Source organism: Macaca nemestrina, chromosome X (assembly GCF_043159975.1).
Source record: "Macaca nemestrina isolate mMacNem1 chromosome X, mMacNem.hap1, whole genome shotgun sequence".
Taxonomy (NCBI): Eukaryota; Metazoa; Chordata; class Mammalia; order Primates; family Cercopithecidae; genus Macaca; species Macaca nemestrina.
The window spans coordinates 112,335,076-112,361,292 of NC_092145.1; the positions used below are offsets into that span (position 1 = coordinate 112,335,076).

The 26,217-nt window shown below is 45.8% G+C and overlaps 1 protein-coding gene across 1 annotated transcript; it reads right to left on the reverse strand.

The window, feature by feature from the left end:
• Nucleotides 1-797: 797 nt before the first annotated feature.
• Nucleotides 798-9,326, reverse strand: LOC139360736 (putative protein SSX6). Its single transcript, XM_071088616.1, has 7 exons — nt 9,242-9,326; nt 8,689-8,803; nt 7,934-8,029; nt 6,037-6,086; nt 3,900-4,035; nt 1,414-1,518; nt 798-937 (listed from the first exon to the last, which is right to left on the reverse strand). The coding sequence occupies exons 1-6, from the start codon at nt 9,308-9,310 to the stop codon at nt 1,418-1,420; spliced, it is 567 nt and encodes a 188-aa protein (XP_070944717.1). The 5' UTR covers nt 9,311-9,326; the 3' UTR covers nt 798-937; nt 1,414-1,417.
• Nucleotides 9,327-26,217: the final 16,891 nt, after the last annotated feature.

The window sequence follows — 26,217 nt, forward strand, 5'->3', positions numbered from 1 at the left end:
TGATCACGCCACTGCACTCCAGCCTGGACAGAGCAAGACCCCGTCTCTAGAAACCAACCAACCAACCAACCAACCAACCAACCAACCAACCAACTGGAAACATCCTCCTCTAGAATGGTGGTCAGGAACATCTGCCTGCCTTCTTCCCTGATGTCTCTCCAGCACCTAGAACAGCGCTCAGCACGAGGATGCACTCATTGGTGTTTTGTTGAATAAATGACTCCTTTGCTACAGCAATTCCACTTCTAAGAATCTTTCCTAAAGAAATATTCACACATGTGCACAGACCTGTGTGCACAATAATGAGAGGAGCAAACAATTGGGGAACGTTTGCAAAGGTTTATTAACTGTCAGTAACTGATACACGGGAATTGGATGAGGGGAGTACATGCTGAACAGGAAACGGAGTGAGGGGGGCTTGACCAGGACGCATGGCACTGGGGAAAAGCAGATGGGAGATGCTTATAGTGGTACTTGGTGTGACTGTGTGTGTGTGTGTGTGTGTGCGCGTGCGTGCAGGTGTGTGTGGTGTATGTGTAAATGCAGAGGAAACTGAAATTAAGCACTCAGAACTGCCCTCAGTAGTCACATCTGGGGAGAGAGGAGGGTAATGCTGTTCTATGCAGAGAATATCTGACTATACTTGTTTTTTAAGTAGATGCATGGATATACAAACCGAAATACGCGTTAAGCATGTCTTGCTCATCAATGAAAAGGATAATATCTAACAGAATGGCACACTGTAAGACAATACAACGGAAACGCTAACATCGAACTCTTGGCACACTAAGAAAAATGACGCTCAACTTTGCACTGTTGTGAACACTCGCTTTCGCTTGCTATGCACCTGATGACGAGGGGTCCGCAGCCATGCCCATGTTCGTGAAAGGTCACCACGTTCTGCTTCTCATCATGGGCATGTGTCACATCCCTGAGGCTGAGGCAAGAAGAGAGAAGGAAAGTAAGTGGCAGTGAGTTCCCACCGTGTGACAACTCAGTCTCAACTCCTCCTGACCTTTAGACCCTTCACACTCTGATTCTGCCCTACCTCGGGACCTGCACACACCTTCCACGGTTCCTCGAAGAGAACCATCCGCTCATGCCACAGTGACTTCCTCACCTGGTTTATCCATTCCTAGGCTAGAGGAAGGTGTGGCCCACATCTCAGGGCTGACCTGGGGTTTGGGAGCCCACAGCATCCTGGGTAGGGAGGATCCCTGGATATACAGGGCAGGGAGTAGAAAGCTCCCTGCATGGAAGCATGGGAAATCTCATCATTCAGCCTCAATGCTGTACCCTAGAAAATTATGAGAAGGGAATGATTTGGGGAACAAGTGACAAGATGGGATACCGGTACCGTAACAGAATAGCACATCTGCAGGGATGTGGGGGATGAGCCGAAGGTTCACTTACGGAGTTACTCGTCGTCTTCCTCAGGGTCGCTGATCTCTTCATAAATCACCAGCTGCTTTCTCTCACGCAGTCTGTGGGTCCAGGCATGTTTCCCCCTTTTGGGTCCTATGATGGAGAAGAGTTGGAAGATGAGGGTTGGGTAGGTTGAAGAGTGTTGGCTCTGTTTTCTCAAAAACAGGAGATGCCTCCCTGCTCCCAAGTGCCCATGGGCCTTCTTTACCCAGTTTTTCACATTCTCTGGCTAGAGAGGCTGAGACCTTAGACCCACACCAATACAGGCCAAATGCCAATTAAAGTTTTAGCTTCTGGCTCCTTCCGTTGTGAGGTTTAGATTCCCAACATCTTCACTTACGGGAACGCTGACCCATACCTCCTTTCATTCTGCACGTATTTGTTAAGGGCAGACAGGCATACCTTGTTTAATGGCACCTCATTTTCATAGTGCTTCGCAGATACAGCATTTTCTTTTTTTAGAAATTTTCACCAATTTTACACTTTTCCATTACTATTATATCTGTTAAGGTGATTTGTGATCAGTGAGCTTTGATGTTATCATTGCAATTGTCTTTTAGTCTTTTAAAATAATTTTTGTTCTTTATTTTTTGGGTACACAGTAGGTGTATATACTTACGCGGTACGTGAGATGTTTTGATATGCGCATGCAATGCGTAAAATCACATGATGGAAAATAGGGTACTCATCCCCTCAACCATTTATTCCTGTGTTACAAACAATCCAATTACACTCTTTTAGTTATTTTTAAACGTACGATTAAGTTATTATTGACTATAGTCATCCTGTTGTGTGTAAATGCTTTGGGGGTACTAGGAACTGCGCCCACAGAAGATGACGAACGTAACCGATCAATGTTGTGTGTGGTCTGACTGCTCCACGGATGAGCTCTTCCCTGCCTCTCTTCCTTTTCTTGGGCCTCCCTATTTCCTGAGACATAGCAATACTGAAATTAGGACAGTGAACAACCCTACAATGGCCGCTAAGTGTTCAAATGAAAGGAAGAGTCGCATGTCTCTCACTTTAAATCAGAAGCTAGAAATGACTAAGCTGAGTGGGGAAGGCATGCTGAAAGCCAAGACAGGCTGAAAGCTCCGCCTCTTGCACCAAACAGCCAAGCCGTGAATGCAAAGGAAAAGTTCTTGAAGGAAATAATAGTATACACTGCAAAGGAAAAGTTCTTGAAGAAAATAATAATACTAATACTCCAGTGAACACAAGAATAAGAAAGCAAAACTGCGTTACTGCTGAAATAGAGAAAGTTTGAGTGGTCAGGATAGAAGATGAAACCAGCCACAACACTCCCTTAAGCCAGAGTCTAATTCAGAGCAAGACCCAAACTCTCTTCCAGTCCATGAAAGCTGAGAGAGGTGAAGAAGCTACAGAGGAAACGTGTGAAACTAGCAGAGGTTGGTTTGTGAGGTTTAAGGAAAGAAGCCGTCTCCATAACATAAAAGTGCAAGGTGTAGCAGCAAACCCTGATGGAGAGGCTGCAGCAACTTACCCAGAAGATCTAGCTAAGATCACTGTTGAAGGTGGCTACACTAAACAACAGATTTTCAATATAGATAAAATAGCCTTCTATTGGAAGGTGACGCCATCTAAAACTTTCATAGCTAGAGAGGATTGACTCCAACTTTGAAAGAAGTTCTACTGTGGGTAAAATGCTATCCAATAGCATCACATACTACAGAGATGTGCTTCACGAAAGGGAGAGCTAATCGATGTGGCAAATTTCATTGTCGTCTTCTTTTAAGAAACTGCCACAGCCACTCCACCCTTCAGCAACCACCACCTTGATCAGCCAGCAGCCATCAACACCGAGGCAAGACCCTCCACCAGCAAAAAGAGTGTGACTCACTGAAGGCTCAGAAGATTGTTAGCATCTTTAACAATGAATTATTTTAAAATTAAGGTATGTACATTTTTAGACATAACGCTATTGCACACTTAGTAGACTACACTGTGGTGTAAACATAATGTTTTTATGCACTGCCAAACAAACAAAAAACAACGTGTGTGACTCACTTTAGTGTAGTGGTCTGGAACCGAACCTGCAACATCTCTGAAGTACACCTGTACTGGGTATCAGGCATTGAGCTGAATAAGCTATGATCCCAGGTTATCACAGACAGAATTGCTTGAGCACCTTTCATGTCATCAGGCTTTCTATATTTAATTTAATACCTCCAAACAATCTATTAACTATGATTCTTTATTTCCATCTTATGGACTAGGAATCTGGAGCTGAGAAAATTTGGAAGACTTGCCCCAAGTCACGTGGTTTTTTATACGGACGTCAACTCCAGTCTGTGTCTCTGGAAGTCATGTCTAACATCTCATCTGGAGCTGGGCGAGCTCATCAGCCCAGCCTGGACCCAGGCTTGTCTGGGATCCATGCCACACACCCAGTCCCCACACCTGAACATAGCCAGGGAAGCCAGAGGGGTTGTTCCCGAATTGTTTCCTCTTACCAGAGGTCTTGTTAATCTTCTCAGAGGTACTTGGTTTTCCCGGGGGGCACGGCTGTTTCCCATCGTTCTGTGGGCCAGATGCTTCTGGCACTCCCTTCGAATTGTTGCCTTCCTCTGCTGGCTTCTTGAGCATGATCTTTATAATGTGAAGGTCACAGATGAAACAGTATCAGTGACATTTCTATAGTACTTTAGAGCTTACAAAGCGTCTTCACACGCATTACCTTAATCAATGTTCTCAACAACGCTGGGAGAGTCACACTTACCTAAATAAGGAGAAACCTGGGAGGTTAGAAGGGAAAGGAATGGCCTAAATGAATGGGGTGGAATTCCAGGGCTAGAATGCTTATCTTCACACTCTTTCAAGACTGACATTTGTGCAAACAGCAGAAATCTCCATGTAATTGAGAGTGTGGTGTACAGAAGTTTTGTAGAATAGCATTCTAAGAATTCACAAGGTCTACAAAAGGAAGAGCTTCTATAAAATACAAGGGATCCCAATATAAGCTTGTAGACTGCTGCTGGGAGAGTAAATGTAAAGACATAGAGAGGGGACAAAACGCTGCTGGGAAAGATGATGTGGGGCGATGAATACTGGGAAGAGAGAGGGAAAGAAATGGTTTGCTGAAATTAATCCAGACATCAAAGAAAGCAGTACCAGATATGGCATACCACCCTACCGAGGCACCAACATTGAATGTGGAATTCAGTGAGGTGGTACCCATACCAATTCTGCTTGCATTGGGATGTGTCACTGACCAACAATATTAAGCTACTCTTTTATTTTTGTGTTTTTGTTTTGTTTTGATTTTGTTTTTGTTCTGGTTTTTGAAACGGAGACTTGCTCCGTCGCCTGGCTAGAGTGCAGTGGCGTGATTTCTGCTCACTGCAATCTCCCCCTCCCCCGGTTCAAGTGATTCCCCTGCCTCAGCCTCCCGAGTAGCTGGGACTATAGGCAGGCATTACCACGCCCCGCTAAGTTTTGTGTTTTTAGTAGAGATAAGGTTTCACCATGTCGGCCAGGATGGTCTCAATTTCTTGACCTTGTGATCTGCCTGCCTCGGCCTCCCAAAGTAAGGCTCACGACTGGCATTACAATGCCATGAACAATACACGATTTTACATGAACAATATTTTACATGAACAATACATGTAAAATAGGCTAAGGGAAAGTCCTCTCTGAGCTTGTAAACACTGTTTAAATGTAATAATAATAACAATATCTTTCTGGATACTTCTTTGAATTCGGTCTCCACACTGGCAACCCAACTCCCAGATCCCTTTACCCTCTAAACCAGAGTTGAATCTGCACTTGTGGGGTCACTCATTCAGGGGCCTCCGAGGGATCCCCTGGGCTGGGACTGGGGCTTCCCAGATGCCCCAGGTGCAGACAAGGCCCTCAAGGAACTCACAGTAGGGAGGGGTCAACAGTCAAAGCGATTCCTAAGCCATGCAAACGGCCCGGTAACAGAGCAGAGGCCAGCTGGTCCTTCCTGTTGCGAGAGTGGGTGTCTCAACAGAAGCACCAGCAGGCCCTATGGGGTAAAGCCCTAGTGAGCAACATCTGAACTTCATAAACAAATGCAAACGTGAATGAGCTTTAAATGGCTTGGAGTTCTGGATTAGACTACCCCTGCCACTGTGCCTCAGGAAAATTCTTTAACATCTCTGTACCGGATAGCCTCATTTTATTATTATGCTGCTGATAACCATGATCTAAAACATGGACTGTGATTCTTTACTTCCATTGCATGGACCAGGAATCTGGAGCTCAGAGAACTTAGAAGATTTGCGCCAAGTCACATGGCTTTTATATGGATGACAACTGAAGTGTGTGACTCATTATTATTTGGAGATAATAACAGAAACAACGTCATAGAGGTCTTCTTATGGATTAAATTAATTCATCCATGTGAACTGCTTAAAGTAGTATCTGGCATCACTATGAAAACAAAAGAAGTATTAAGGATGACAACTCTTAGTATTATCAAGCCGTCGATGCTAACATCAGGTGTTGTGATAGACATGGGGAGAAGGAGGCAATGAGGGCATTTTTGATATTCCCCCACTCTTACCTGTATTCACATCCGTGGAGAGACAAAGGTTCTCTGGTCCTTTAGATTTGAGAGATACTCACCTTTGGGAAGATTCTCTGGAACCTGCCGAAAGTCGTCTGAGGACGTTCAACTGAAAGAGAATACATCAGAATTTTAATTTGTTGGGAAAGATTTCCAAACTCTAGAGAGACTTCTGTTGCATCAGGGCATTCTGCAGCGGAGGGTTATGAGTCCACTCATTGTTGAGGAGTTATTTGAGATTTGCTTCTGAATTACGTTTAGTAATGGTTGGTTCACTTATCTGTGGCATCAGTTCAGAATTTTCCATCTCATAGTTTATCAAATGGGGGTTAAACCCCATCACAGTCTCATCTTATTCCATTACATATCTTTCACTTTCTCCCAGATAATTAAAATGATTTGTTGGGAAACTGAACTGTATCCACTCAAGATGTGCAACAACTAAAAATCACTGTACACTTCAAATGGGTGAAGTGTACATACCATAAGTACGTCAATTAAGCTGTTAAATGTGTGATGAACTGTGGATGATTTAGTCCAGTGGCTCTGAAATATTTTCAGTATAAAGACACTCCTTTAAAGTCAAAAGCTTGGCAGATACTCAAGCACTGGATTTTCAGACCTCTTGTAGTGATTGTGGGAGACTGTAGAATCTGGCCTGTTTGTTGGGAAGTAATAGGTCTATTGGAGACAGTTTGGACATTCTGACCTTGTCTTATGATTGCATTGTCAGAGCAGAAGAGCAAGTAAACACATATGTCCCCTTTATATTCCTGAAATGCACAAAGCTCTCTACGCAAGAACCTGTCTTTTTTTTCACATACTGTTGTCTCCGCTCACTGACAAGTGGGAAAGCTCTCTGTGTTGGATGAGGGATCACTCTTTCAAACTCACTTCCAAGCTCATCACGGAGAATTGGGGTTGTTTGGGAATGAGAAGACTATTTGGTTTTAATAAAATACAGAGAAACAGCGATCTTTATTATGTCATGTGTTCATCACCCTCTCTCTTAAGATATTTATCCAGTATCTATATGCTGTTAATGAAACAAACTCTGGAAGTTTTTGGCGGATCTACACTTTTAACATTTTCTTTTTGTTTTTCACTTTTAATATTTTCTTAACTGTCCTTTGATTCATTAACAGTGTTTAGCAAGAACAACAAGTCCTTTAAAAAAGAAATATTTCAAACACACAGAAAAGTATGGGGAATAATATTGAGTTCAGTCGCATCTCAACATTACCCCATGACTATGTTAGGACTGATTTATTTATTCAGAATATTAGAAACACTGTAAACGGGCTGGGTGCAGTAGCTCACACCTGTGATCCCAGCACTTTGGGAGGCTGAGGCGGGTGGATCACCTGAGGTCAGGAGTTTGAGACCAGCCTGGCCAACATGGTGAAACCCTGTCTCTACTAAAAATACAAAAATTAGTTGGGCATGGTGGCGGGCGCCTGTAATCCCATCTACTCAGGAGGCTGAGGCAGGAGAATCGCTTGAACCCAGGAGGCAGAGGTTGTAGTGGGCTGAGACTGTGCCGCTGCACTCCAGCCTGGGCAACAAGAGCAAATCTCCAGTTCAAAACAAAAACAAAAACAAAACAAAACACACTATCAACAAGTCACGGCTGAAGCTGTCTGTGCAGCACTCACCAATCCCTGCCCCCTCCTTCTCCATTTACAGCCAGTCCCCTCAATTTGATGGCTTTTTATTCACATTCATGCTTGTATACATTTACCATTTACTTATTATCCATAAAAATACATATTATTGTTTTGCATGTTTTAGAATTTTATGAATGTCCTCTGTAGTTAACTTTCTGTATGCAATTTTGTTTTCACTCAGCCCTGCTGTGTATGAGGGAACAAATGTCTGAGGATCTTTCCCACGTAGCTGAGCTGAAGAGCAACTGGGCTTGAGGAGACCCTTTCTAGCCCCTTCCCATCTACTCACCCTGATTCCCGCAGTTACGGTCATTATCAGAATCATTCCCCTGGAAGTCTGTGGCCTGTTTATTACGCATGAAAGGTGGGAGGGTGACATTGAAACCTAGAAAGAAGCAAAATGTTTATTCCTTAAGGGACAAACTTAGATCCGGCACGGTGGCTCATGTCTGTCGTACCAGTGCTTTGGGAGGCTGAGGCGGGAGGATTGCTTGAGGCCAGGAGTTCAAGAAGAGCCTGGGTAACATAGAGAGACTCCCATATCTACAAAATATAAAATAAAATTAGTTGGGCATGGTGGCATGTGCCTGTAGCCTCAGCTACTCCATAAGCTGGGCAGGAGGATTGCTTGAGCCCAGGAGTTCGAGGCTGCATTGAGCTATGATTGCGCTACTGCACTCTAGCCCAGGTGACTGATTCAGAGAGAGACAGAGAGAGAGAGAGAGAGAGAGAGAGAGAGAGAGAGAAGCCGAAAGGAGGAAGGTAGGGTGGGAGATGTGCTGTGATGCCACAGAGACAGTTGGGCTCATCAGACGCCTACGGGAGAGAAACGTGCAGGATCTAGGTACGAGCTCCACTGTGGCCAGCCCCTGCCCTCAGCCCTGATAGGATACGGAAGAGCAGAACACCCAGAAGCTGCCTTGTGATTTTTCCCTGCACAAAAGGAAAATGTGGGGTACTTTCTGCAGCCTAAGAAGTAGCCTAGGCAGGAAAAGGGATGCTCATGTGTCCCCAGACTTGTCTGTTCCTAGAACTTTCTGTTACCTAGTTTAGTCATGGCCTCATACTTTCTCTTCATATGCACACAGCTGATTTTCTCCGAGTATTTCATCTTTTCCCACTCTTTCTTAGAGAAGTATTTGGCAATATCATCGAAGGCCTAGGAAAAAAGAAAGAAAGAAATTCTGGCTGTGACTCAGCTAGGCATGTCTGCCATTCAACTGGAGCCGCTTCCTGTGTGCTGGATCTGGGAAGTGGGGATGATAATCCGTCCTGGTTGATGCCATGGCTAACTGAGACAACATGGGGACCTTCCCCAGCTTCTCCCCTGCCACACAGTAGGGCTTTAATACTGCTGACTGGCTCTCTTCCCACCTTGCAGAATGGAGTGAGAGTCACCAAATGTAGTGCACGGCCACAGACTTGTCTCCAGGGATGCTAGGTGATGACAGAGCGAGGGTGGGAGGCTCCCAAGGGTCCAGATCTCCCCCGAGACCCTGCTCCTTGTCCCCAGTACCTCTGTCCTCCCCTCTTCAGAAACCTGGTCACCCTACTCTGTCCCCTGGACCACTGTTCTGTCCCCTCCAGGTCACCTCACCTTGCTTCTCTTCTCTGATGTTTTAGCATCATCCCTGGGTCTCTTTGCAAAGGCGCTGTCTCGATTCATGGCACCGGGAGCAGTCTGACCTGCAAAAGAAACAGCCTGAGTCTTTCCAGTCCTGTGGAGGGAGAAATCAGTGAAGGCCGGCCACACTCAGTCACCTGGAATCAGGTGTTGCATTTCTGCATCCGGGGCTTACCTGTCCGTGAGTAAAGACATGGGGAGAAGTCAGATGAAAACAGGGAGCCAGGGGTCTCTGGGAGAAGTATTGATTGGGGATGACAGGTTCTATGGGCATAGCAGCCTTGAGTCTTTGGGAGGGGATTGGCTAATGTTGTTAGTAGTTTCCCTGGGGCCAGGCTTACCCTGAAAGATGTACAGACCCTTGTCGGGGAGGCAGGGACGTGACTGTGTAATTTTATCCAGTGGGTGCGTTCTGACACCCCCACTCAATAAATAAAGGGAAGGAAGTGAGTCCCGGAGGTAACATGGTCTCTCTGGTGATGGATCTGATCAGGCAGAGGGATGGGGGGTTCTGTTCTGTTGAAGAGAAATGAGCATCGCTAATATGAAAGGATTTAGAGGCTATTACTGGGTTATTGGTAAATTATTAGAAGGAAGAGAGCTAGAATCTCGGAGACTACAAGAGCCCTCCATCACTTAGAGAGAATGGGGGGCATTTCAATTTGCAGCAATCGGCCAGGCTCGGTGGCTCACGCCTGTAATCCCAGCATTTTGGGAGGCCGAGGTGTGCAGATCACTTGAGCCCAGGAGGTCAAGACCAGCCTGGGAAACACAGCAAAACCCCCATCTCTACAAAAACAAACAAACAAAAAAGAAAAACACACAGAAAATTAGCTGGGGGTGGTGGCGCAGGCCTGTAACATCTCAGCCCTTTGGCAGGCCAAGGGGGGCGGATGGCTTGAGTCCACGAGGTTGATACCAGCCTAGCCAACCTAGCGAAACCCTCTACTTAAAAAAAAAAAAAAATTACATAAAAATATTAGTGGGGGCAGGGTGGTGCATGCCTGTAGTCCCGAGGCTGAGGCAAGAGGATCTCTGGAGCCCAGGAGGTCGAGGCCAGCCTGGCCAACATAGCAAAACCCCATTTCTACTAACAACAATAACAACGAAATAATAGCATGGGTGAGGTGGCTCCTGCCTGTAGTTCCAAGGCCGAGGTGGGAGGATCGCTTGAGCCCAGGAGGTCAAGACCAGCCCGGCCAACATAGTGAAGCCCTGTCTCTACTAAAAACAACAACAACAACAACAACAAACTAGCAGGGGTGGAATGGCACACACCTGGAGTCCTGAGGCCAAAGTGGGAGGATCGCTTGAGCCCAGGAGGTTGAGGCCAGCCTGGCCAACATAGTGAAACCCGGTTTCTACTGAAAAAAAAAAAAAAAAAAAAAGCGTGGGCAGGCTGGTGCCCTTCTGTAGTCCCGCGGCCAAGGCAGAAGGATTGCTTAAGCCCAGGCGGTCTAGGCCAGCCTGGCCAACACAGCAAAGCCGCCTGAACTAAAAAATGAAAAATAAAAAATATTAGTGGGGGCGGGGTGGTGCGTGCCTGTAGTCCCGAGGCAGAGACACGAGGATTGCTTGAGCCCAGGCGGTTGAGGCCAGCCTGGCCAACATGGCGAAACTGTCTCTACTAAAAAAAAAATTAAAAAGTAAAAAATACTAGTGAGGGCGGGGTGGTGCGTGCCTGTAGTCCCGAGGCCGAGGTGGGAGGATTACTTGAGCCCAGGCAGTCCAGGCCAGCCTGGCCGACATAACGAATCCCCGTCTCTACTAAAATACAAAAATGAAAAAATATTTCCAGGGGTGGGATGGCACAGGCCTGTAGGCGCGAGGCCGAGGCGGGAGGCTCCTCCATGATGATCGCCCTGAAAGGCATTAGTTGTCTTTCAGTCCTCAAGATTTTGGGAAGCCCAAGCACTTGAGGCCCCTACGGAGGCTTCCTCCTTTTCTATCTGCCCCCATTGGCCCATCTAGGGTGTCCCTTCAAGAGAACCTACCTCAGAGACAAAGCAGTGGTGGCGAGGTCGGCAGCAGTTGGCGACAAAGTGTGGCTGGAGGAGGAGAAAATATTCTGTGATGTCACTGCCCCAGGATGATGGACCAATCAGGGCAGTCAGTGAACTCCATCTGGCCAATTAGAAGTCAGAACAGTAGGCGGGACAAGCCAAGCTGACGTGGGGTCTCTCAGTCCAGGCTCCAGGGACAGAACCTTCTCAAAGCGAGGGCAGAGACTCTGATTTTCCCGCCTAAAGCGTCCCCTGGGATTGGCTACTCCAAGTTCAGAGTACCATGCTCTGATTTTCTCTTTAAATTCTTTCAAAATCAGAGTACGCATGGGCTGGTTTTGTCTTGCCATTTTTCCTATCCCCCCCACCACCCCCCGTGGTGCATTTGTTATCCAGTTTTAATAAGCAGTGTATACGAAGCAGGTCGCCATCTCAAATCCTTCCTGTCAGTTTCTAACTTTTTCATGTATGGGATTTTTCCTAGGAACTCTTTACTAACGTAAGAAATTTGGGCCGGGCACGGTGGCTCACTCTTGTAATCCCAGCACTTTGGGAGGCCACAGCTAGTGGATTCTTGAACCCGGGAGGCAGAGGTTGCAGTGAGGCACGATCACGCGGTGCACCCCAGCCTGGGCAACAGAGAGATACCCTGTCTTTTATCTCTACAATAAAAAATAATAAATAAAATTAGCGAGGTCGTGTGCCTGTAGTCCCAGTTACTCAGGAGGCTGAGGTAGGAGGATTGCTTAAGCCCAGGAGTACGAGGTTGCAGTGAGCCATGGTCCGGCCACTGTTGCCTACCTGGGCCACAGAGCAAGATCTTGTCTAAAAAAAAAGAAGACAGAGAGAGAGAGAGAGAGAGAGAGAGAGAGAGAGAGAAAGAAAGAAAAAAGAAAAATTTCAATGAACCAGTCCCAGTGGCTCACGCCTGTAATCCCAACACTTTGAGGGGCTGAGGCAGGAGGTAGTAGGATCACTTGAGGCCAGGAGTTCCAGAACAATCTGGGCTACGTAGTGAGACCCCCACCTCTATAAAAAAAAGTTTTTAAAAATAAATTTAAACTAAAAAAACACTTCTATATATTTTTTTCTAGAAGACCAAAGAATGAGAAATATGTTTTACCTATTGATATTAATAATATTTGCAATAATAGTAGTAAAAAGAGTATGTAATTAGGGCCCACTGTGTTCTTCAGGGAGTTCATAAGTCAATTTCTCTAAGAAGTTTCCCCTACCCCCATCTCTGGTACCTCCAACATGTCCCCGTTCCTCTCTGGGCTTTCCATCTACAGCCCTGATCTCTCTAAGATCCTCCCACAATGACAGCGAGCTCTATTAAGGCAGGGACAGGGCAATGGCCCTTGAGCCCAGCACAAAGCCCTTTATGTGCATCTTCCCATTAATTTTCACAACCTTCTCTTGAGTTAAATACTATTATCATCCCCAGTGTGCAGATGTTGAGACTGAGGCTCAGAGAATTAAGCAGTCTGCTCAAGGTCACATAGTCAGTGGGTGACAGAGCTGGGATTCACCCCCAAGGTGAATTGAGTCCAAAGTCTGTGCTTTGGATGTATGTATTTTTAATGTATACATTAAAATGTATACAATTTTAAATGTATGTATTTATTTTTAATTAAAACAATTTTTTTAGAGATGGGGTCTTGCTGTGTTGCCCCCACTGAACTGGAAGTAACTCCTGGCCTCAAGCAATCCTCCTGCCTTGGCTTCCCAAAACACTGGGATTACAGGAGTGAACCACCCCACGTCCAGCCTCAAAGTCTGGGCTTTAAATTGCTCTTCTATATTGCCTCAACTATTCGTTGAATGAATAAATGCATCTTACAACTGCAAAGGTTCTTTAACATAATTTACATCACTCCTTACAATCACCCCAAATTCCCTCTGGCTGCTGTAACAAATTACCACAAACTTTGTGGCATAAACGACATAAATTTATTCTCTCACAAGTCTGGAGGCCAGAAATCTGAAATCAGTTTCACTGGGTTGAAATCAAGTTGTCAGCAGGGCTGTACTCTTCTAGAGGCTCTAGGAGAGAATCTGTTCCTTGCCTCTTCCAGCTTCCGGTGATTGCCAGCATTTCTTGGCTTGTGGCTTGATATGGTTTGGCTCTGTGTCCCCACCCAAATCTCATCTCGAATTGCAATCCCCACGGATTAAAAATCCCCATGGGAGCGGTTTTCCCCATGCTGTTCTTGTGACAGTGAGTTCTCAGGAGATCTGATGGTTTTATAAGCATCTGGCATTTCCCCTGCTTGCACTTCTGTCTCCAGCCACCATGTGAAGAAAGTCTTTGCTTCCTCTTCACCTTTGGCCATGATTGTTTCCTGAGGCCAAAGAAAGAAGGAAAAATTTCAATGAGGCCATGCAGAACTGTGAGTCAACTAAATCTCTTTCCTTTATAAATTGCCCAGTCTCGGGCAGTTCTTTATAGCAGTGTGAGAACAGACTAATACATGGCTGCATCACTCTAATCTCTATTTCCATGGTCATTGCCTTCATTTGTTTTCTGTTACTATAATGGAATACCACAAACTGGGTAATTTATAAAGGAGAGACGTTTATTTGGTATACAGTTCTAGAGGCTAGGAGTCCAAGAGCATGGCGCTGGCATCTGGTGAGGGTTGTGCCACGGTGGAAGGATGAAAGGTAAAAGCAAGTGCAGGAGACAGACAGAGAAAATGTGGCTAAACTCCCTTTTATAACAAACCCAGTCTCGTGATAACTAATCCACTCTTATGACAATGGCATTAATCACTTCCCGACAGCCCCACCTCTTAATAGTGTTACAATGGCAATTACATTTCAGCACAAGTTTTGGTGGGGACATTCAAACCATGGCAGTCATACTGCCTTCTTCTCTTCTGTCTGTGTCAGATCTCCCTGCCTCAATCTGATAAGGACACTCATTATTACATTTAGGGCCCACCCAGATAATCCAGGAGAATCTCCCCCATCTCAGGATCTTTAACATAATCACTTTTTTTTTTTTTTTTTTGAGACGGAGTCTCACTGTGTCACCCAGGCTGGAGTGCAGTGGTGTGATCTCGGCTCACTGCAACCTCTGCCTCCCGAGTTCAAGCAATTCTCTGCCTCAGCCTCCTGAGTAGCTGGGATTACAGATGCCCACCACCATGCCCAGCTAATTTTTGTATTTTTAGTAGAGATGGAGTTTCACCATCTCGGCCAGGCTGGTCTTGAACTCCTGACCGCGTGACCCACCCACCTCGGCCTCCCAAAGTGCTGGGATTACAGGTGTGAGCCACCACACCTGACCAACATAATCACTTTTTTTGTTGTAAGTTAACACTCACGGGTTCCAGGGGTTACCATGTGGCTATCTTTTGGAGGGACATTGTTCAGTCTACCACAGTTTGCCCTCTGGCCCCCGAGGATTCACATCTCTCCCACATGCAAAATACATGCACCCCGTCCCCAAATCCTCAAATGTCTCAAACCATGCAACATTCGTTGAAGTCCGACATCTTATCCAAATAAGATCAGCTCAGAAGTACCAAGTCTCCTCATCTAAAACAGATATGGATGAGACTCTGGTTATGAAACATCCTGGGGCAAAATTCTCCTGCTGTGAATTCGTGACACTAGAAAACAAGTTACCTGTTCCAAAAATACAGTGGCAGGACAGGTGTAGGATAATAGTTACAGATGTTTCCATTTCAAATGGGAGAAAATGGAAGAAAGGAAGGAGTCGCTGCTTCCAACCATTTTGAAATCTAGCAGGACAAATTCCATTTGGCTTCAAGGACTCAGAAAATTCCTCTGTAGCTTGAAGCTCTCTCCTCTGGTCTCATAGCCCTCCTCTCAGAATGTATGTCATAGTGATTCACACCTTTAGACCAGCAGGTCCTTTGTGGATCTTTCCCAGCTATGGCTGAGCATAGTGGAAGAGCTCCTTGAGTCACGTGCCCAATCTCTTCAGCACTAGCAAACATGGCCCCATTCTTGACTTTCTCTCTAGAGCATACCTTCCTGACAGTGCCTCTCCTAATTTTAGAGTCTTTTGCAATCTTGATAGGCTGAGAATTTCCCAAATCATCAAGTCCTGGATCCTTTTTGCTTAACAGTCCTTTCCTCCGTTTATCTCTTTACTCTCACATTTTATTAAAAGCAGCAAGATGAAATCAGGCCATACCCTTAACACTTTGCTTGCAATACCTCTTTAGGTAAATATCCAAGTACATTGCTTACAATCTGTCTTTTTTTGTTTGTTTGTTTGGGTTTTAGATAAATAACACACATTGCTTGCAATTTCTACTTTCCACATAACTGGAGGACATAAATCAATTAAGTTTTCTACCAGTATGTAACTAGAATTGCCTTTCCTCTAGTTTCCAATAACATACTCCTCATTTCCTTCTGAGCCTTTACTAATGGCACCTTTTTTGGGAGGGGGATGGAGTTTCACTCTTGTTGCCCAGGCTGGAGTTCAATGGCGTGATCTCGGCTCACCGCAACCTCTGCCTCCCAGGTTCAAGAGATTCTCCTGCCTCAGCCTCCTAAGTAGCTGGGATTACAGGCATGCACCACCACACCCGGCTAATTTTTTGTATTTTTAGTAGAGGCGGGGTTTCTCCATGTTAGTCAGGCTGGTCCTGAGCTCCCGATCTCAGGTGATCCGCCCGCCTCGGCCTCCCAAAGTGCTGGGATTATAGGCGTGAGCCACCGCATCCAGCCACTAACGGCACCTTTAATATTTATATTTCTACCAGCATTCTGCTTACGATGATCTATGTATTCTCAAAGATGATATTGGCTTTCTCTCCCATGTTCCTCACTTCTTTCTGAGTCCTCATCAGAACTGCCTTCAATGTTTACATTTCTCCTAACAGTCTGTTCATGTAAATGGAGGCTTTTTCTATCAAGTTCTTCAACATTCTTCTGGTCCCTACCTACCTATTATTCAATTTTAAAGTCACTTTCACATTTTTAGGTATTTGCTACAGTAGCACTTCCCCTCTAGGTGCCAAAATTGGTATGAACTTCTGGTGGCTGCTGTAACAAATTGCTGCAAACTTGGTGGCAGAAAACAACACACATTTATTTTCTCAGAGTTCTCGAGGTCAGAGGTCTGAAAACAGTGTTACTAGGCCAAAACCAAGATGTCAGAAGGGCCATGCTCCCTTCTCAGGCTCTAGGAAGAATCCTTTCTTCTTCTTCTTCTTTTTTTTTTTTTTTTTTTTTTTTTTTTGAGATGGGGGTCTCACTCTGTCACCCAGGTTGGAGTGCAATGGCACAATCTCGGTTCACTGCAACCTCTGCCTCCCAGGCTGAAGTGATTTTCCCACCTCAGCCTCCTGAGTACCTGGGACCGCAGACTTGCACAAATACACAAGGCTAATTTTTTTTGTATTTTTGGTATGTTTCCCAGGCTGGTCTCAAACTCTTGAGCTCAGGCAATATTAATCCTTATTAATCCTTATTAATATAAGGATACATGTGATTACATTTAGAGCCCACTGTCATGGTTAATATTATTTAATATTATTTGCTCAAACTCTTGAGCTCAGGCAATATACCTGCCTCGGCCTCACAAAGTGCTGGGATTACAAGTGTGAGCCACCATATGCCTGGTGAGAATCCTTTCTTGCCTTTTCCAGCTTTTGATGGCTGTTGGCATTCCTTGGCTTCTGGCGGCATTACCATATCAGTCCGTTTTGCATTGTTATAAAGGAATACTGAGACTGGTTAATTTATAAAGAAAAGAAGTTTATTGATGCTCACGGTTCTGCAGACTGTGCAAGCATAGCACCAGCATCTGCTTCTAGTGAGGGCTTCAGGAAGCTTCCAATCATGGTAAAAGGTGAAGGGGAGGAGGCATGTCACATGGCAAAGAGAGGGAGCAAGAGAGATGCCATGCTGTTTTAAACAACCAGCTCTCATGTGAACTAACAGAGTGAGAACTCACTCATTACCGTGGGGAGGGCATGAAGCCAGTCATGAGGGATCTGCCCCCATGACCCAATCACCTCCCACCAAGTCCCACCTCCAGCATCAAGAATCACATTTCAGCCTGAGATTTGGAGGGGATAAACATCCAAACTATATCAATGACTCCAGTCTTGATGGCCAAATTTCACTCTCCTCCATCTTCACATTGTCTTCTCCTCTGTATAGTTCTTCAAATCTCCCTCTGCCTCTTTTTTTTTATAAGGATACATGCGATTACATTTAGAGCCCACTGTCATGGTTAATATTAAGTGTCACCTTGACTGGATTGAGGGTTGCATAGATGGCTGGTGAAGCATTGTTCCTGGGTGTGTCTGTGAGGGTGTTGCCAGAGGAGATTGACATTTGAGTCAGTGTTTGACTGTTTGTTAGAGGAAGATCCACCCTCAGTGTGGATGGGCACCATGCAATTGGCTGCCAGCATGGTTAGAACAAAACAGGTGGAAGAACAGCAGCTTTCTTGCTGAGTCTGTTTGCTCTCTCTCTTCCTCTCTGCTTCCTCTCCTCCTGCCTCTGGACACCAGACTTCAGGTTTGTTGACCTTTGGACTCTGGGACTTGCACCAGCAGCCTCTCAGGGGCTCTTGGAACTTTGGTCTCAGACTAGGGCTTGTACTGTCAGCTTCTCTAGTTTTGAGGCTTTCGGATTTGGACTGAGCCACGCAACTAGCTTCTCTCTTTCCCCAGTTTGCAGACGGCCTATCGTGGGACTTCACCTTGTAATCATGTGAGCCAATTCTCCCTAATTAACTTCCTTTTATATATACACATATCCTATTGGCACTGTCCTCTGAAGAACCCTGGCCAATACATCCACCCAGATAGTCTAGATAATCTAGGATAATCTCTGCATCTCAATATCCTTAACTTAATCACATCTGCTAAGAATAATTTTCCAAATAAGGTAATATTTATAGGTTCTGGGGATTAAACCCTAATATCTTTGGGAATCATTATTTAGCCTATTACAAGGAGCAAGTCAGAAACTTTGTTCCAAAGTTCTAGGGTGATTGGATTTGTAAAGGAGTGACTGGAGCTCTTTGAGATCACATGGGGTGGTAAGCAGTCCAGCCTATTGAGAAATGATATGGTTTGGCTGTGTCCTCACCCAAATCTCATCTTGAATTGTAGCTCCCATAATCCCCATGTGTCATGGGAGGGACCCGGTGGGAGGTAATTGAATCAAGGGGGGCGGGTTTTTCCTGTGCTGTTCTCATGATAGTGAATAAGTCTCACAAGTTCTGATGGTTTTATACAGGGGAGTTCCCCTGCACGTGCTCTCTTGCCTGCCACCATATAAGATGTGACTTTGCTTCTCCTTCCCCTTCCACCATGATTGTGAGGCCTCCCCAGCCCTGAGGAACTGTGAGTCAATTAAACCACTTTCCTTTATAAATTATCCAATCTCAGGTATGTCCTTATAGCAGTGTGAGAACAGACTAATACCGGAGGGATATGAGCTCTGTAGTCACACAGACTTGAGTTCACTTCCCAGCCCCAACACTTGATGACCTTGGACAGGTCACCTGACCTCCCAGGTCCTCCAGTCCCTCCTCTGAAATGAGGTAATGATTGCACTTCCCACACAGGGCTATTCTAAGGTGTGCTTGCAAAGAACTTAGCATAGGGCTGGGCACATTGTGAGTGATCAAAAAACAATTAGCTGTTGTTATTAAACCACAAACATGATGAGAATAATGCTATGCATTTACTCTGTGTCTGCTCTGTTCCAGGTTCACAGGGAGTCGTAAAACATACTCCCCAGAAACATGCAATGTAGATGGCCTTATTGCCCCATGCCACAGATGTAGACTCAGAGGCTAAGATTTGTCCAAACTTAGACAGTCAACAAATAATAGAGGAAGGACAAAGACCCTGTCTGGCTGATCCTTCCCCACAGCTCTGCTCTCCACCATAGGAGATTCTAAATGCCAGTGCCTACAGAGAGCATGTGTAAATGACAGGGACACATCTGCAGGCAGGAAAGTCTGCGGCCAGCTGTGTGGAGGGACTTGCTGACTGTCAGAGCTGCAGACTGTGGTGTGAGAAACCAGAATGTTGGAGGTCTGTGTGTGCAGCACTTTTCCACAGAGAACATCAGAGACCCTCTGCACTGGTGGTGGCAACAAACCTCTGTGTGAGGGCAGGGCCTACCCTGGGATGCTGTGGACCTTCTGACCCAAGGATGGGTGGATGGAAAGGCTAGCATTAGCTGGGCATGGTGGCTCATACTTGTAATCCCCCAGCACTTTGAGAGGCCGAGGTGGGCAGATCACTTGAGCCCAGGAGTTCGAGACCAGCTTGGCCAACATGGCGAGACCCCATCTTTAAAAAACAAAAGAAAGGCCAGCATAATGTGGTTCCTGGGGTTCCTCATGATTACCCAAGAATATTGTTTATTGAGTCCCAAATTATTTCACTCCATAGTGTATTTTCAGTTATTTTTTTTTAAGAAGTAAACTTCGGCCAGGCACAGTGGCTCAAGCCTGTAATCCCAGCACTTTGGGAGGTCGAGGCAGGCGGATCACCTGAAGTCAGGAGTTCAAGACCAGCCTGGCCAACATGGTGAAACACTGTCTCTACTAAAAATACAAAAATTAGCCAGGTGTGGTGGCACACGCCTGTAGTCCCAGCTACTCGGGAGGCTGAGGCAGGAGAATCGCTTGAACGCGGAAAGCAAAGGCTGCAGTGAGCCGAGATTGCACCACTACACGCCAGCCTAGGCAACAGAGCAAGATCCTGTCTCAAAAACAAAAAAAAAGTAAACTTTACATTGATGAAATATTGCACAAATCACAACTATATCACCTAAAAAGAGTGGGAAAACCCAAGAAGTGGGAGATGGTGTTATCTTCCTCAAGGTAAACCATTGCTGTTGAATATGACATCAGCAAAATATCTCTGTCATGCCGGGCACAGTGGTTCACACCAGTAATCCCAGCACTTTGGGAGACTGAGGCAGGCAGATCCCCTGAGGCCAGGAGTTTGAGACCAGCCTGGCCAACATGTTGAAACCCCGTCTCTACTAAAAATACAAAAATTAGCCGGGTGTGGTGGAGGGCGCCTGTAATCTCAGCTGCTCGGGAGGCTGAGGTAGGAGAATTGCTTGAACCTGGGAGGCGGAGGTTGCAGTGAGCCAAGATCACGCCACTGCACTCCAGCTTGGGTGACAGAGCAAGCCTCCATCTCACAGAAAAAAATAAAATAAAAGTAAAAGAAAAATATATCTGTCAGTTTTAAGGTTCAATAACTTAGACTTTCATCCTTTTTTTACATACATTTTTATTTTTTGTAGAGACAGGGTCTTGCTATGTTGCCCATGCAGGTCTCAACTGCTGGCCTCAAGGAATCTTCCCTTCTCAGCCTCTGAAAGTGTTGGGAATACAGGTGTGAGCCACCACGCCTGGCCAACTTATACTTTCTTGTATGTATTTCTGCTCGGGACCAAGGTTCCTGAACTGGAAAGGGCCCATCTGCTCAGCGCTCTCCATCACTCCTAACCCCTGCAATGCTGCAGGTTTTCATAAAGATGTTTCTCTACTGACACCTACAAGCTTTTCACTTTTGGGAAACAAAGATTGTAAAGGTGTTTTTTTTTTTTTTCCATAATTAACTAAATTTAATTTAGAGGAAAATTTTTTAAACTCATGTATTTTAGTTAAAAAAACACCATCTGGACCGGACATGGTGGCTGTAATCCCAGCACTTTGGGAGGCTGAAGCAGGCGGATCACCTGAGGTCAGGAGTTCAAGACTAGCCTGGCCAACATGGTAAAACCCCGTCTCTACTAAAAATACAAAATTTAGCCAGGCATGGTGGCACACATGTGTAATCCCAGCTACTCGGGAGGCTGAGGCAGGAGAATTGCTTGAACCTGGGAGGCGGAATTCAGTGAGCCGAGTGCAGTGAGTCAAGATCACGCCACTGGACTCCAGCCTGGGTGACAGAGTGAGACACTGTCAAAAAAAAAAGAAGAAGAAGAAGAAAGAAAGAAAGAAAGAAAGAAAGAAAGAAAGAAAGAAAGAAAGAAAGAAAGAAAGAAAGAAAGAAAGAAAGAAAGAGATAAAAGGCAGAGAGAGAGTGGGCCACTTGGTGAGACAGGGATGGAGAGTCGCCTGCCTGAGGCACACCCACCCAACTCACAGGTGAAACTGGAGTGGAATCAATGAGGATCTAAGTCAGGGATCTGGCTACTCTTGCCTCTCTCTAGATGACCCCTTGCCCTGCCATCAGTCCCACTGAGACCCCTCACTGTCCTTCCTCCAGGACAAATTCACATGCCTAGTGGAATCCATGGAGAGCCCTCACAAGGCAAAAAGTCAGGAACTGCAGGCTAATGCTTCCCTCCCACTGGACAGGCCTCGGGAAGACTGGGAAGGGGCTAAGGGAAGCAGAGAAACTGCCTTCTCTGCCCAAGAGCAACAGACATATCTGCAGGGCAGGAATGAGGGACCCACATCTGATACACTTGGGACCGGGCTTCAGAAAGTGACCCCTCCCTATGCTGTTTGTGTCTCAGCAGGTGGTTTTGTCCAACCCTCTTCCCCCAGGAGGTACCAGCTGCATTAGCAGGTTCAAAGGCCTCAGGGGACGACCCTGTGTCCCAGATTTCTGAGCAGATGGCCTAAGCTACTTAGCTTTGCTGCTTTATAATAATTATTGAGTCAGATAGTGTTAAGCACTCTAGCTTTGTTTTTCTTTTTTTTTTTTTTTTTTTTTGAGACGGAGTCTCGCTCTGTCGCCCAGACTGGAGTGCAGTGGCGTGATCTCGGCTCACTGCAAGCTCCGCCTCCCGGGTTCACGCCATTCTCCTGCCTCAGCCTCCGGAGTAGCTGGGACTACAGGCGCCCGCCACCACGCCCGGCTAATTTCTTTTTGTATTTTTAGTAGAGACGGGGTTTCACCGTGTTAGCCAGGATGGTCTCGATCTCCTGACCTCGTGATCCGCCCGCCTCGGCCTCCCAAAGTGCTGGGATTACAGGCTTGAGCCACCGCGCCCGGCCTGTTTTTCTTTTTTTAAGAGTTGTTTTGTCTATTCTAGATCCTTTCTATTTCCATATGAATTTCAGCATCAGCTTGCCATTTTTTTTTTAACCAAAACTCTTGCTAGAGTTCTGTTTGATATTGTGTTAAACCTATAGATTAAATCTGGGGAGAATTGACATCTAAACAATATTGACTCTTCCAGTCTATGAACAAGGTATATCTCTTCATTTATTTACATCTTAGTTTCTCCCAGCAATTCTGTAATTTTCAGTGTACAGATCTTTCACATCCTTTGTCAAATTTACCCTTAAATATTTAACATTTTTTATGATTTAGTAAATGTTATTTTTTTTTTTCCGAGATAGGGTCTAGCTCTGTGGCCCAGGCTGGAGTGCAGTGGCGTGATCTCGGCTCACTGCAACCTCCGCCCCCAGGTTCAAGTGATTCTAGTGCCTCAGCCTCTCAAGTAGCTGGGACTACAGGTGAGTGCCACCACGTCTGACTTATTTTTGTATTTTTAGTAGAGACAGCGTTTTACCATGTTGCCCAGGCTGGTCTCAAATTCCTGACCTCAAGTTATCCACCTGTCTTGGCCTCCCAAAGTATTGGGATTATAGGCGTGAGCCACTGTGCTGAGCTGACTACGTTTATTTGTTTGTTTGTTTGTTTGTTTTGTTTTGTTTTTTGAGGCAGGGTCTCTTTCTGTCACCCAAGCTGGAGGGCAGTGGCACGATCTCGGCTCACTGCAACTTCCACCTCCTGGGTTCAAGCAATTCTTGTGCCTCAGCCTCCTGAGTAACTGGGACTACATGTGTGTGCTGTCACACCTGGCTAATTTTTTGTATTTTAGTAGAGATGGGGGGGGTTCCCCCATGTTGCCCAGGCTGGTCTCGAACTCCTGACCTCAGGCGATCCATCCATCTTGGCCTCCCATCTTGGCCTCCCAAAGTTCTAGGATTGTAGGAGTGAGTCACTGCACCTGGCCTCTGCCATTATTTTTTAATTTTAACAATGAGCTTAGCATTAATCACAGATTTGTCATTTTAATGTGCCCCTCATTTAATACCTTTTTTCCTAAAAATAGAAGCCATTCCACAAAACCTTTTACTTAGTATTCACTACCACTATCAATAAATTATTAGAGCAGTGGTTCTCAACCAGAGGTAATTTTGCTTTCCAAGGGACATTTGGAAATGTCTAGGAAATTTTCATTTGTCACAGCTGGTACTGGGGGTACACTGGCATCTAGTGGCTAGAGGTCAGGGTTGCTGCTAAACATCCAACCATGCACAAGACAACCCCCACAACAAAGAATTATCCAGCATAAAATGTCAATAGCATTGAGATTGAGAAACTCTGCGTTAGAAGTAGATACACAGATGTGCTCCTCACAATTAATATACTTGATAGACAACATGACATGGACAGATATGGCAGGGTTTGTGTCATTTCACATAAGTTTCAGCCTTTCCTCAGATCCTATAAAATCTCTATCCTTTCCTTGTTTGGTGAGACATTCTAAAGTCCTTCTGGTGTGCAGCCTCCCTCATTGCAAAGGGTTAATAAACTTGACATTGTCAGATTACAGGTTTGTTCCGGCTGCTCTTAGGTTGATAAATCAGGCTCTCTAGCTGATTTATCAAGCTAGGCTAAATTCATGGTGTAGAATCAGATTCTCCATTTTAAGGGGCGTTTCTGTGAAACTGGGCTAGTCCAGAGACTCTGGAGGAATGGGAGTGGAGGAGAATAGCTTCTCAGCTGAGCTTCTCAAGGATAGGCAGGGTGAGCTGAGTGAAGGACCGGATTTACGAGCATCCTTGGCTGAAACACTCTCTACTTGCAGTGATCTTGCTGCTCCTTTCTTTGCCTCAGCAACTTCCTCAGCATCTGGGGGATTAATGTCCAGATGATGGCCCAGCCCTGTGGCCTGAACCTTCTGGCAAAACTGATGTGTTAGTGGGGCTGTGTAATTTGGGTTCCCACGACAGCAGCCCAACCCAGCCAGACCACCAAGCATAGCACCCTTGAAAGGTGGTGGCACTGGTGCCCAGGCTCAGCATCTTTTCCAGGTGGATGTTGAGATCTGCACTGCCTGCTGGTAGCGAAATTCAGATGCCACTATCTATCAAATCTTGAATAATTCATCAAGTGCTCTTCCTCCTTTGGCCCAGAAGTTCCCACAGCCCCATTGGTCCTTGGCCTCTGGGGCTAATTCCTTTCAGTCTGCAGAGCTGCAAAGCAAAGTAGCTTAGGCCATCTGCTCAGAAATCTGGGACACAGGGTCGTCCCCTGAGGCCTTTGAACCTGCTAATGCAGCTGGTACCTCCTGGTACCTGGGGGAAGAGGGTTGGACAAAACCACCTGCTGAGACACAAACAGCATAGGGAGGGGTCACTTTCTGAAGCCCGGTCCCAAGTGTATCAGATGTGGGTCCCTCATTCCTGCCCTGCAGATATGTCTGTTGCTCTTGGGCAGAGAAGGCAGTTTCTCTGCTTCCCTTAGCCCCTTCCCAGTCTTCCCGAGGCCTGTCCAGTGGGAGGGAAGCATTAGCCTGCAGTTCCTGACTTTTTGCCTTGTGAGGGCTCTCCATGGATTCCACTAGGCATGTGAATTTGTCCTGGAGGAAGGACAGTGAGGGGTCTCAGTGGGACTGATGGCAGGGCAAGGGGTCATCTAGAGAGAGGCAAGAGTAGCCAGATCCCTGACTTAGATCCTCATTGATTCCACTCCAGTTTCACCTGTGAGTTGGGTGGGTGTGCCTCAGGCAGGCGACTCTCCATCCCTGTCTCACCAAGTGGCCCACTCTCTCTCTGCCTTTTATCTGCTTCTTTCTTTCTTTCTTTCTTTCTTTCTTTCTTTCTTTCTTTCTTTCTTTCTTTCTTTCTTTCTTTCTTTTTCTCTTTCTTCTTTTTTTTGTTTTTTTGACAGTCTCGCTCTGTCACCCAAGCCGGAGTCCAGTGGTGTGATCTTGACTCATTGCGCTCGGCTCACTGAATTCCGCCTCCCAGGTTCAAGCAATTCTCCTGCCTCAGCCTCCCGAGTAGCTGGGATTACACATGTGTGCCACCACGCCTGGCTAAATTTTGTATTTTTAGTAGAGACGGGGTTTTACCATATTGGCCAACCTAGTCTTGAACTCCTGACCTCAGGTGATCCGCCTGCTTCAGCCTCCCAAAGTGCTGGGATTACAGCCACCATGTCCGGCCCAAGATGGTGTTTTTCTAACTAAAATACATGAGTTAAAAAGAAATTCCTCTAAATCAAATTGAGTTAATTCTGGAAAAAAAAAAAAACAAAAAACCTTTACAATCTTTGTTTCCCAAAAGTGAGAAGCTTGTAGGTGTCAATAGAGAAAACCTACAGCATTGCAGGGATTAGGGGTGATGGAGAGCGCTGAGCAGATGGGCCCTTTCCAGTTCAGGAACCTTGGTCCCGAGCAGAAAGGTGATGATGAGAGTTCCTCATCTTTCCCTGGCTGCCTCCCTGGTAGTTGGTGCCATGTCTCCAGAAGTGGTTTGTAGTGAATTGTTTCTTTGGAGGCTGGAAGTGGACGATGCACAGGTGACCTCTGTGACAAGTGCTTAAAGGCAGATGTACTGACCATGCTTGTTGTTGTATTAGGATTTGGACATTGGCCAGAGATGCAGCAGCCAACATCTTTAGTCAAGAGGTGAGGAGCAGAAAGAGACAAAAGGAAGAGAGTGTAGGAGGGAGAGGAAAGTCTGACAGTCTGTTAGAGAAGGTTTAGAGAGATGCGGATGGAGAGAATGCATCAAAAAGAGATCAGCAGGCCGGACGTGGTGGGTCACGCCTATAATCCCAACACTTCGGGAGGCCAAGGTGGACGGATCACCTAAGGTCAGGAGTTCCTGACCACCCTGGCCAACATGGTGAAATGCCATCTCTACTAAAAATACAAAAATTGGCCAGGCATGGTGGCGGGCACCTATAATCCCAGCTACTCGGGAAGCTGAGG